Source organism: Chiloscyllium plagiosum, chromosome 39 (genome assembly GCF_004010195.1).
Source record: "Chiloscyllium plagiosum isolate BGI_BamShark_2017 chromosome 39, ASM401019v2, whole genome shotgun sequence".
NCBI lineage: Eukaryota > Metazoa > Chordata > Chondrichthyes > Orectolobiformes > Hemiscylliidae > Chiloscyllium > Chiloscyllium plagiosum.
The window spans coordinates 16,467,443-16,479,751 of NC_057748.1; the positions used below are offsets into that span (position 1 = coordinate 16,467,443).

The 12,309-nt window shown below is 45.4% G+C and overlaps 1 protein-coding gene across 2 annotated transcripts in view; it reads left to right on the forward strand.

Moving 5' to 3' along the window:
• The first annotated feature begins 1,120 nt into the window (after positions 1-1,120).
• Positions 1,121-12,309, forward strand: part of LOC122542278 (ICOS ligand-like) — a 45,046-nt gene continuing 33,857 nt past the window's right edge. For both annotated transcript variants that reach the window (XM_043679854.1, XM_043679855.1), the window contains exon 1: positions 1,121-1,824. In XM_043679854.1, the coding sequence (XP_043535789.1) occupies positions 1,667-1,824 (158 nt within the window). In that variant the 5' untranslated portion in view covers positions 1,121-1,666. The remainder of the gene's footprint in view (positions 1,825-12,309) is intronic.

Here is a 12,309-nt window from a genome sequence, read left to right on the forward strand (position 1 = left end):
ATTCTGGTCTCCTTCCTATCAGAAGAATGTTGTGAAACTTGAAAGGGTTCAGAAAAGATTTACAAGGATGTTGCCAGGGTTGGAGGATTTGAGCTTCAGGGAGAGGCTGAACAGGCTGGAGCTGTTTTCCCTGGAGCGTCGGAGGATGAGTGGTGACCTTATAGAGGTTTATAAAATCATGAGGGGCATGGATAGGATTAATAGACAAAGTCTCTTCCCTGGGGTGGGATAGTCCAGAACTAGAGGGCATAGGTTTAGGGTGAGAGGGGAAAGATATAAACGGGAACTAAGGGGCAACTTTTTCATGCAGAGGGTGGTACGTGTATGGAATGAGCTGCCAGAGGAAATGGTGGAGGCTGGTACAATTACAACATTTAAAAGGCATCTGGATGGGTATATGAATAGGAAGGGTTTGGAGGGATATGGGTCAGGTGCTGGCAGGTGGGACTGGATTGGGATATCTTGTCAGCATGGGCAAATTAGACTGAAGGGTCTGTTTCCCATGCTGTACATTTCTATGACTCTATGCTGTTTAGTGGGAGCTTGCTGTGCATAAATTGGCTGCCCTGATTCCAATCTTATGACATCAATCAGGTGTAAAGTGATCTGAAGGAGCGTCCTCCAGTCATAGAGGCGTACAACACGGAAATCGACCTTTTGGTCCAACTCCTCCATGCCCACCAGATATCCTAAATCAATCTACTCCCATTTGCCAGCATATGGCCCAAATCCCTCTTAAACCCTTCTCATCCAGATGTCTTTTAAATGTTATAATTGTACCAGCCTCCGCCACTGGAAACAAAAAAGTTAACTCTGCTTTCTCTCCACAGTTTGGAAACAGGCCCTTCGGCCCAACAAGCCCACACCGACCCTCTGGCCAGCAACCCACCCAGACCCATTCCCTTACATTTACCCCTGACTCATGCACCTAACACTACAGGCGATTTCCCATGGCCAAGTCACCCTGACCTGCACACCTCTGCTACTGTGGGAGGAAAGCCGCACAGACACGGGGGAAAGAGTGTGCAAACTCCACACACAGACAGTCACCCGAGACTAGAGTCGAACCTGGCACCCTGAGGCAGCAGTGCTAGCCACCGTGCCACCCTGCCGAGTTTTTCCAGCAAGTTCCGCTTTTATTTCTGATTTTCAGCACCCACCGTACTGTCGGATTTGTTTTTGTCAGGTGTCAAGTGTGTCGGGTTTGTCCTGCAGCAGCGAAAGGTGCTACGAGAAATGTATACCCCTGTATAAATTATAATCCTCCCAATCCTCTGTGACTTGTAGTCCTTCCTCAACCCCCAGTTATTTAAAAAGGGAAAGCGTGAGCAAGGCGCGCAGTCACTTCTGACAGGTGCGGCCGACAGACGAGGAAGATGATATTTTGGATTCGGAGATTGAGAAGAAACATTTGGGATTTCCCTCCCGACTCGACAAACACCCCCCCGCCGCCGAATGAATCATGAAAGAAATGAAAAGCTTGTAAATTGCAACTTGGCGTTGGAAAATCTGCGGGCGGTTGCCTGGGGGCGCTCGAAGAAAGAAAAAGAAAGTTTCGAAAAAGTCCTCACAACTTTCGATTGCCAAGTTTCAGTGTTTAACTTCCCTCCCTGCGACAGGACTGGTTTCGGTGCTGACTCCAGGGCTTACTGGGGAGTCAGACTTGATGACATTGACTGTCCAGGCACAAGGATATCAGGAGTTAGCACAGAGGGGGAAATCTATCATTTGGAATCTCTGGAGTCTCTCAGTACCCTTCGCCACAGAAGGCATGGCGGACTTTACCCCTCCTCAGATGGACCCAGGACCCAGGCCAACTTTCAGGTAGGATACTCAGTTATTCAGGTCGTGAGAGTAAACCTGCGCAAAATTCCAACGCGTTCACTTTTTCCCAACTTGTTCATACTTTCCCCTCTGTCTCCCTCGCTCGAAACCGTTTCAGGAGCACCGCTCCCCTCCCAAAAGCTGCATCTCACTGTCTGATCTGCATTTTCGTTGGATCAAGACGTGATTGCCAGGGGGCACCTCGCCTGTGGGGGGCCATCACACCCTGAATCGAACTTTCCCCGCCTCCTGATCGACCAGGGGTTTTGTTTTTCAGAAATAGGAGAGAGAATGTGGTCTTTGGAAAAGGCGTTGGAAACCGCCAACAGTGACTTTCGTCAGGGAACTGGGTTTGTAAGGGAGAATGGAGTGGAGCTTTCAAAGAGGCCAGGTCAACACTCTCTGCGTTTCGCTGTTCAAAATGGATCTGTCTGCAAAGTGAGACAGAATGATTTGAAGGAGCCAGTGTCGGACTGGGGAGGACAAAGTTTAAACAAAAAATCACACAGCACCAGGATGATGAAGGGCCATGGGTGGGGAAGTCGTGGGATAGTGGTCAAAGCCTCAAGTGTGTGGTAGAGAACAGGTGAATAGTGCTGGGGACTTCACAGAGAGTCAGCCACAGAGTTACTTTGACATTTGTGAAAGAGAGCGGCGATGACTAACTGGGAATAGGGCATGGCGACTGACACAACAAACAAACGACAAAGTCAGGACCAAACCTTATCAAGGAACCCCTTTAATACTGTGACATTTGCTCCTTTTTATATTATTGTGCCACCCATCAGTGGTAGACGTGTGAATAAGTGAAATACTACCTGTTTAGGGAATCCTTCCTATCTGCTCTCCCTGCTATAGGAAAGATGTTGTGGAACTTGAAAGGGTTCAGAAAAGACTTACAAGGAGGTTGCCAGGGTTGGGGGATTTGAGCTATAGGGAGAGGCTGAACAGGCTGGGGCTGTTTTCCCTGGAGCGTCGGAGGCTGAGGGGTGACCTTATAGAGGTTTACAAAATTTTGAGGGGCAGGGATAGGATAAATAGACAAAGTCTTTTCCCTGGGGTGGGGGAGTCCAGAACTGGAGGGCATAGGTTTAGTGTGAGAGGGGAAAGGTATACAAAAGACCTAAGGAGCAACTTTTTCACACAGAGGGTGGTACGTGTATGGAATGAGCTGCCAGAGGAAGTGGTGGAGGCTAGTACTATTGTAACATTTAAAAGGCATTTGGATGGGTATATGAATAGGAAGGGTTTGGAGGGATATGGGCCGGGTGCTGGCAGGTGGGACCAGATTGGGTTGGGATACCAGGTCAGCATGGACAGGTTGGACCTAAGACTGTACATCTCTAAGACTCTATAATCAGTGATGTTTTGGTAATGCCACTGGCCTATTAATTGAGAAACCTAAACTAAAACACTGGGAATATGGGTCAAATCCCACCATGGCAGACAGTGATTTTGTTTTTAAAATCTTGAATTAAAAAGATACGTCTTGAATGGTGTAAAAAACAATGTGTTTCACTAATTCAGAAGTCACATGACACCAGGATATAGTTCAAAAGCAGCTCTGAAAGTTTGTGATTTTAAATAAATTTGTTGGACTATAACCTGGTGTCATGTGACTTCTGATCTTGTCCACCGCAGTCCAACATGGGCATCTCCACATTATGGTTCACTAATGACCTGGAGGGAAGGAAATCTGCCACCGCTACCTGACCTGACCAATCTGTGACTCCAGATCCACAACGATGTGGTTGACTTCTGGGTCATAAGGAATGGGCATAAATGCTGGTCCTGCCAGTGACACCCATATCCCATGAACAGGTAATAAACAAAATTGTACTTTTCACACCCGCTGGTTGTCTTAAAGTGCTTTACAGCCAATGGAACACCTTCTGAAACATAGTCACTGCTATATTGTAAGAATCACAGTGGCTAATTTGTGTTTGGCAAAGTCCCCCAAACAGCAACGTGGTAATCTGTTTCTTTTGTGAAGTTGGTTAAGGGTTGACTTTTGTCAGGGCATTGGGGAGAAACCATCTCTTCAAAAAAGCACCTGAGAGGGCAGATCGGGCCTCTGCTAAACATTGCATTCAAATGCTAATACCTCCAACTGTGTGGCACTCCTTCTGAACTGCACTCAATTATCAGCTGTGTTCCTTTGAACAGGGATACGAATCCAAAACCATGTGATTCACGGGCAAACATGCAACCAATGATCCCCAGTTGACATGAAGTGAGATAGATGTGTTCTTAACATAGCTGACAACATGGACTTGACAGGGTAAAGGGCTATGCTGTAGATCTCTATGACTCAGCTGTGAACCTGTATCATGGGTGGTGTTCCCTTTCTAAGCAAAGGAACCAAAGTTGGAAATTAAAAATGGAAAGAACAGCAGATGTTATAAATCAGAAACAAAAACAGAAATTGCTGGAAAAGCTCAGCAGGTCTGGCAGCCTCTGTGGAGGGAAGTCATTGTTAACATTTGGGTCAAGTGACCCTTCTTCAAAACTTAGTATGTTCTGAGGAAGGGCCACTCAATCCGAAACGTTAACTCTGACTTCTCTCCACAGATGCTGCCAGACCTGATGAGCTCTTCCAGCAATTTCTGTTTTTGTTTCATACCTAGGCATTCCTCACTTACTTTAAGACCACAACAGTTGGTGTTTCCTCACTGTCGGTTTCCGCTCACAGTCCAAAGATGTGCAGTTTAGGTGGATTGGCCATGCTAAATTTCCCATACTGTCCAGAGATGTGCAGGCTAAGATTAACCCTGGGAAAGTGCAGGGTTACAGGGATGGTATGGGTCAGGGTGGGAAGATCTTTGGAAGGTCGGTGTGGACTTGATGGTTCGAATGGCCTACAACACACTGCCAAAGACTTTAAACAAAAACGCTTATTTAATCATTTGGGGAGCAATATTAAAAACAACACTGCTCAGCCTGTTTCAAGTGAAAACTACAACCATAAACCCAAGAGTTATTAATAAATCCAAAAGGGAATTCCAAGTGAAACATTTTTTACGAAGGGGTTGGTTAGCACAATGGTTTACTTCTTTTAATGAAGGAACCCCATAACTTATTGTGAAATTCTGTGAAGCCCCAACAGGCACTCCCTGCTACCTCCCAATGTCTATATTTTACAAAACAAGAATGAAAATGAAGTAGAGAGCCATCGAACAAATGATTATCTTTTATTACCAACATGAGTTAGGAGTGGGAGTAGGCAACATGGTCTCTAGAGCCTCCTCTGCCATTCTGTACAATTTTAGCTGATCTGATAGACCTAGCTTCCCACCTACACATCTCCCTTGTTTGTCAGGAATCTATCCACTTCTGCCTTAAAGGTATTCAAAGCTCCACTTGCACTGCCTTTCAAGGAAGAGTGTTCCAAAAAATTGGTGAGAAAAAGATCTCACCCTATCTCTGTTTTAAATAGCCCCCACATTTTAAAACAGCGTCCTAGTTCTAGGTTCCCCACAGCAATATGCCAAGGATCCCCAGATAGTGCCTTTCAAACACATGACCACTGCAATCTGGGAATTTGAGGGCAGCCATTGCTTGGGAACACCAAATCTAAGATGGTGGCAGTTAGGATGTTTCAGTCAGAGCTCATCCACTCTCTCCGTTTCTTTCTATGTCTTTCTTTCTGTCTCTTTTTGTTTCTATCTGGGTGTTTCTTTTGTTCATTTCTTCACTCACGGCCTCAGCATTGGAGAGGCATTGTCTTGGCCCAGCCTATGGCAGTCCCTTGGTCCTGTCTCTTGGTGGCCTGTCGTGATCTCTTGGTGGCACAAGGTGGTCTTTTGGCCCAGCTTGGCGGTGTCTCAAACCGGTGTCTGGGCAGTCCGTGACAGTGTCTTGCCCTAGTCCCTCAGCCCCGGTGTGGCGGTTTCTCGGTGTGCAAGTGGGTCCTGCCTGGGCATGTTCCAGAGGCAGCAGGAGGAGTTCGGGGAGGCAGCAGCTGCAGCAACAGCAATGGCATTATAGCCCGCTGTGTGAGAAGGGCTCGAGGTGAAGGACGTTCCTGGTATCTGAGGTGACAACATTGAGAACAGGTAGCTGAGCTAAGTGGAGGGCTATCAAAGACTGTTGAACTTTTCACTTTTTTCCTTGATTTTTCTAATTTATATTAAGAAGCGCTTTAATGTTAACTATTACCTTTTAAAAAAATGTTTCTACTTATTTTATGAATGTAATGCTTGACTTTTTAATTTTGTTTCTTTTACTACTTTGAGCCCAAGATGGCACCATGTGTGGCGGCATTATGCACTTTTCACTGTACTCCTGTACGTGAGTACACATGACAATAAAATCTAAATCTAAATCTACAAGGGTTCCTCCAGGCCATTTACCATTCTGACTTGGAAATATCTCACCGTTCCTCTGTGTTGTTGGTTCAAAACCGCAGAACTCCCTCCCTAACAGCACTGTGGGGCCACCTATTAAGAATGAACTGCAGCGGTTCAAGAAGGTTCAAAATACTTCACGGCCATCTTCTTAAGGGCAATATGGAGTAGGCAAACATATGCTGGCCAGACAGTGATTCTCACACCCACTGAAGAAATGTTATAAAGGAAAAGGAAACACCTTTCTCACGTTCACCAGACCATGATGCCTCAGGACTTGTCTTAATCACTGTCCATGTTAGCCATACCTCAATATGCAGAGCCAATCAAAGTGACTATCGATATGTTGCCAGGTTTGGAGGGTATGAGCTGTAGGGAGAGGCTGAATAGGCTGGGTCTATGTTCCCTGGAGGGTCAGTGGCTAACAAAATCATGAGGGGCATTGATAGGGTAAACAGTCAAGGTCTTTTTCCCAGGGTAGGTGAGTCCAAAACTAGATGGAACAGGTTTAAGTTGAGGGGGGAAAGGATATTAAAGGAACCTAAGGAGCAACGTTTTCATGCAGAGGATGGAGTGTGTATCAAATGAACTGCTGGAGGAAATGGTGGAGCTGGTACAATTACAACATTCAAAAGGCAGCTGGATGGTATATGAATAGGTAGGGTTTGGGGGGATATAGGTTAAATGCTGGCAAATGGGACTAGATTAGATTAGGATATCTGGTCGGCATAGACAAATTGGACCAAATGGTCTGTTTCCGTGCTGTACAGCTCTATTGGTCTATGACTTTATGTTGCAATTAAATCGCCTCTTCCTCTTCTAAACTCAAAATGTACGAATAATGAAAAGTATTTCAAGATAAAAATGACCTGAAAATTGTACGTAATACTTTCGTTATGCTGGGGGATCCCTTAGGCTTCTGGGGACTCTGGCTGTATAACAGACTAGGCTAGATTATGAAACTGAATACCACAGCAAGCTGTTGAATAATGCCAAATGAATGCAAAAGAGGAAATTGAAACACAGGCAGGCATGGCTGGTCTAGATCTGTCTCCAGAGAGTGAATTCCATGCCTGACAACTGGCATGTGAAGAGAATCCGTAACTCTGCATTTCAAAATTGACATGTTGACGATGCTCTGATCCCGTTTCTCTTTAAGAGCTCCAACTGTTGCAGAAACCTCTCTGCACTGCTGTAATTGCAAGTGCACTTTAGGAAGGTGGGGGACTTCTGAAGTGATGAGGAAGAGCTGTGGGAAGAGAGACAAGGAACACTGGGACAAGGAACTCCTTTTTCTTTTTATTCCTGGTGACTATTTGGAAAACCCCTACAATTAATGACTGTTTCTGTTCCCACTGAGGAACTATCTTTAAGTGGGGAATTCCCATGGTCCGTAGAATGGAAAGAAATATCCTTTTTTTTTTGGCGGACGAGTGACAAGAGTTTCATTATTAAAGGTGCTGATATTATTTTTCATAGATTAGTTCAACACATGACAAGGCCATTGAGTAATCTGGTCTGCACTGGCTCTTTTCAGCTGTCTTTAATTCCACTCCAGTTTTCGCTCCTCATATCCCTGTGATTTTCTTTCTTTCAAAATTTATTTGTGGCAAAGCAATTGAATGTGCCTTCACCACATTCTTGGGCAGTGCATTTCAAATCCTGAACATTTTACTCCTGCCACCCCTGTTTCTTTTGCCCTTTGCACAATATCCACACCCTCTGCTTACTGAGGCTCTAAACATTGATATCTGTTTCTCTTTGTGTACTCATGCAAAACCTCTCCTGATTTTAAGCATATATTCAGTCAGAGAGTCATACAGCACAGAGGCAGACCAATCAGTCCAATAGTCCGGGCCAGCTATATTCTCAAACTAAACTACTCCCACCTGCCTGTATTTGGCCCATATCTCTCCAAACATTTCTTATCCATGTATTTATCTAAGTCTCTTTTAAAAGTTGTAACAGTACCCACATGCACCACTTTCTCTAGAAGTTCATTCCTCACACATTTCACTCTCTGTGTAAAACAATTGCCCCTAAAGTCTTTTTTAAATCTTTCCCCTCTTACCTTAAAAATATGCACTGTAGTATTGAAATCCCTCAGTCGAGGGAAAAGACACCTTATCTATACCTCTTATGATTTTATAAACCTCTATAAGGTCACCCAGCAACCTCCTATGCTCTGGTGAAAAAAGTCCCAGCCTATTCAGCCTCTTCTTATAACTCAAACACTTTATTCCCGGCAACATCCTGGTAAATCTCTTCTGAACCCTCTCCAGCTTAATAATATCCTATAATGGAGGGACAAGAACTATTCACAGTATTCCAGAAGAGGCCTCACCAATGCTCTGTACAAGCTCAGTGTAAAGAGCCCAAATCCTAAAATCAGAGGTCTGAGCAATGAAGGCAAGCATGCTAAATGCTAAATTCTTAGCCACCCTATCTATGTAACTGAACCCCTAAGTCTCTCTGTTCTACAACACTACCCAAGGCCCGGCTTCTAATTGTGTAAGCCTTGCCTTTGTTTGTTTTAGCAAAATGCAATTTCTTGCATTTAGTGTCATAGAGTCATAGAGATATACGGCATGGAACAGATCCTTCAGTCCAACGCACCCATGCCGACCAGGTATCCTAAAGTAGTCTAGCCCCATTTGCCAGCACTTGGTTCATATCCCTCCAAACCTTTCTTATTTATATACCCATCCAGATGCCTTTTAAATGTTGCAATTGCACCAGCCTCCACCACTCCCTCTGGCAACTCATTCCATACACACACCACCCTCTGTGAAAAGATTGCTCCTTAGATCCCCTCAACTTAAACCTGTTCCATCTAGTTTTGGACTCACCTACCCTGGGAAAAAGACCTTGACCGTTTACTCTATCAATGGCCCTCATGGTTCGTTAGCCACTGACTCTCTAGGGAAAATAGACCCAGCCTATTCAGCCTCTCCCTACAGCTCAAACCCTCCAAACCTGGCAACATATCGATAGTCACCTTGATTGGCTTTGCATATTGAGGTATGGCTTTTCAACCTCTCTCTATAGCTTAAATCCTCCAACCCCGGCAACGTCCTTGTAAATCTTTTCTGAACCGTTTCAAGTTTCACAACGTCCTTTCAATTCATCCAAATTAACCCATCTGTCACTCTCAGCCCTTTGACCCAATTGATCAAGATCTCTTTGTAATTTCATAGAAACCCTACAGTGTGCAAACAGGCCATTTGGCCCAACATGTCTGAAGAGTAACCCACCCAGACCCACTTCCCTACCCTAATGCTCTAGATTTACCCCTGACTAATGTACCTACCCTACATATCCCTGAACACTACGGGCAACGTAGTATTGCCAAAACACCCTGACCTGCACATCTTTGGACTGTGGGAGGAAACCGGAGCACCCGGAGGAAACCCACACAGACACGGGGAGATTGTGCAAACTCCACACAGATAGTCACCCGACACAGGAATTGAACATGGGTCCCTGGTGCTGTGACGCAGCAGTGCTAATCTTAGATAACCTTGTTCACTGGGAACTATACTATCAATCTTGGTGTCATCTGCAAATTTACAAATCGCACTTTGTATATTCACCTCTAAAATATTGTTGGAGAAATTCCCCAGACTCAGACCTTGTGTATTGACAAACTTATTGCATGATATCACAGGGAGCACACCTTTCCTAACCTTCAAAGCACTCTAGATCACCACGGATTTAGATAGTCCAACAAATGCCAAGCTGAACCACAAGATAATCACTAGAGGGCCTACGTGGCTATACACCAGTCTAAGGTCATACCTTGCCTAGAACTGTACATTAACGAGCTATTGTTCTCAGACCTCGAGTCAATGCACACTACATTCACATGCTGATAATGTTTGGCTAAGTTGTCCTTTCGCCTAGCAAGTGTCTACAGAGAAACAGTTCATGAGTTATGTGGAAAAAGCAGAAGCTATGTGGTTGATTCAGACTGTTCTAACAGGCCAGGGCAGGGGGCCAAGCCAAGCGAGATCAAAATCATGACTGACTAAAAATGGCTGCAAACAGGCAGTCCAGCAAAAACAGCTCCCACAATCCCTCCTTTTTGATCATAAGATCAAAACAACAGGTCAGGATTACCTGCATAAGGGGAATGTAGCCGAAGCCTGGGGTATTATCCGATGCTAGAAGCTCGGAATCAAAGGGGTAACCCATCTGTATCAGAGTGAGGGATTTCAGCGAGGGGGATTGTGACCATCTGGGAAGTTAATGGGACTGAGGGTAGTAATAGCAAGCTAAAGTGTGCACAACACTGATTAAGGCAGATGAAATAATGACAACAAATATAATGAGGTCCTGCTAGAGACCCATTTCTAAGGGACCGAACCATCCACTCATCCAGCTCCACAGATCCCAAGGGGAGCTCGTGTCAATGTGCTTGGAGGCAGCCTTCCAAATGTGATTGGCAAGGTTGGGAATGTTCTCACTTGAGTTTGGAATATAGCTGCAACATTCAGAGCCAGTGAGGGCACAAGTGTCCCCTTTCTGGGCTACTGGATAATCAAAGGCCAATCTGTTTTATAGGACGACAGTCTTGAGGGCTGCTATTTCCTCAAGAATTGAGGCCAATTTCCTGACCTCCGTTGCCAGTAGAGTGGTCCTATAAGACCACTGTGTGAAGAGAATGGCCAAGAATTTCTCAGTGTCAGTTATAGCTCTCTTGGTGCGAGGCCAAGACCATTGGAACAGGGAGGAATGTGAGTCATAAGTAAAGGGAACTACATACCCTAGATAGGAACTACCCAAGTCCAGGGTAGGCCTTATGGTCACAAATGAAATAGGTGCCATTATAAGTTCTCAAGTAATTGGTTCCAGTCCAAAGACTTGTGAACTTGGCACTTGTAGTAGTCTTGTTGAGAACTTCAAGGTTCAGGATACTCCCAGCAGAAGTGGATCAGTGCACGGACGGGGTAAGAAGCAGGGAATGGGTACATTTACTGGTCCCAGCATTCCAGCCTGACATGTGACTGCTTTTAAAGCAGATGGTTCCCATGGGTGTACTCTTTCCTGTGGTATTAGTGAGGACCAGAGCTGGGGGTGTATGCCAGAGGTTGTGGTGAAGCCGGAACCAACCCTTACACTTTTCCATATTATAACCTGCGGACTCCCAAGGGAACCTATTATTGGTGGCAGAATTGGCCCTGTCAGGGTCTCGCATAAAAGGGTTGTGAGACTCCCAGGCAAACCTACCCCCCCCGCAGGTAGACATATCGGAGGACCTGTTTTGTTCCAACCACATTCAGCTATTTTAGATTCCTTAAATGGGATGGGTGTCAGGGGTTTCCTCTCTTAGAGTGTATGGGGATATGGGCGCATACCCAGCAGCTAGACTGGTTAACCTTCTGTGTGTAAGTGTAAATCATGTGAAGAAAAGTGTTGACATGAACTCCATTGTGACAGAGTTCATCATTCCATCTTCCCTGTACCCCTCATGCCCAGTCAGCATGAACAAGGCAATATCAAGATTAGAGTGGTGCTGGAAAAGCACAGCTGGTCAGGCAACATCCGAGAAGCAGGAAATTCGATGTCCTGATGAAGGGCTTTTTCCTGCTCCTCGGATGCTACCTGACCTGCTGTGCTTTTCCAGCATCACTCTAATCTTGACTCTGATCTCCAGCATCTGCAGTCCTCACTTTCGCCTTTGAACAAGGCAATGAGGAGCACAGAGACTGAAATGGCGATCAGTCTCTAAATATTGTGGATGGCGGGTGAGCTGATGCCTCTGGCGTTTTCTGCTTGTGTCCCTCTGGGGATGGCGCTCTCTTGCAGCAGGTTCCATGCGTCCACTCAGGTCTTCCCTTGACCTTGACAGCCATCCGGCTTACCAGGAGGACGAGGTACGGGCCTTTCCACCTTAGAGAAAGGGAGTTCTTTTCCAATGATTTTATCATGACATAGTCCCCAGGTTGGAAGGGATGCATTGGGTCATCACTAGGTGCGGGAATGGCCTCCATTATCCGATCATAGGTATGGGTAATCATCTTACAGAGTGCTTTGACATAATCCAGAACAGCTTCCTGTGTCAAGAGTAATGCCGTATCCACTGGAAATTTTGTAGACATTGGTCTCCCTCTCAGGATCTCAAATGAGGTAAGTCCTG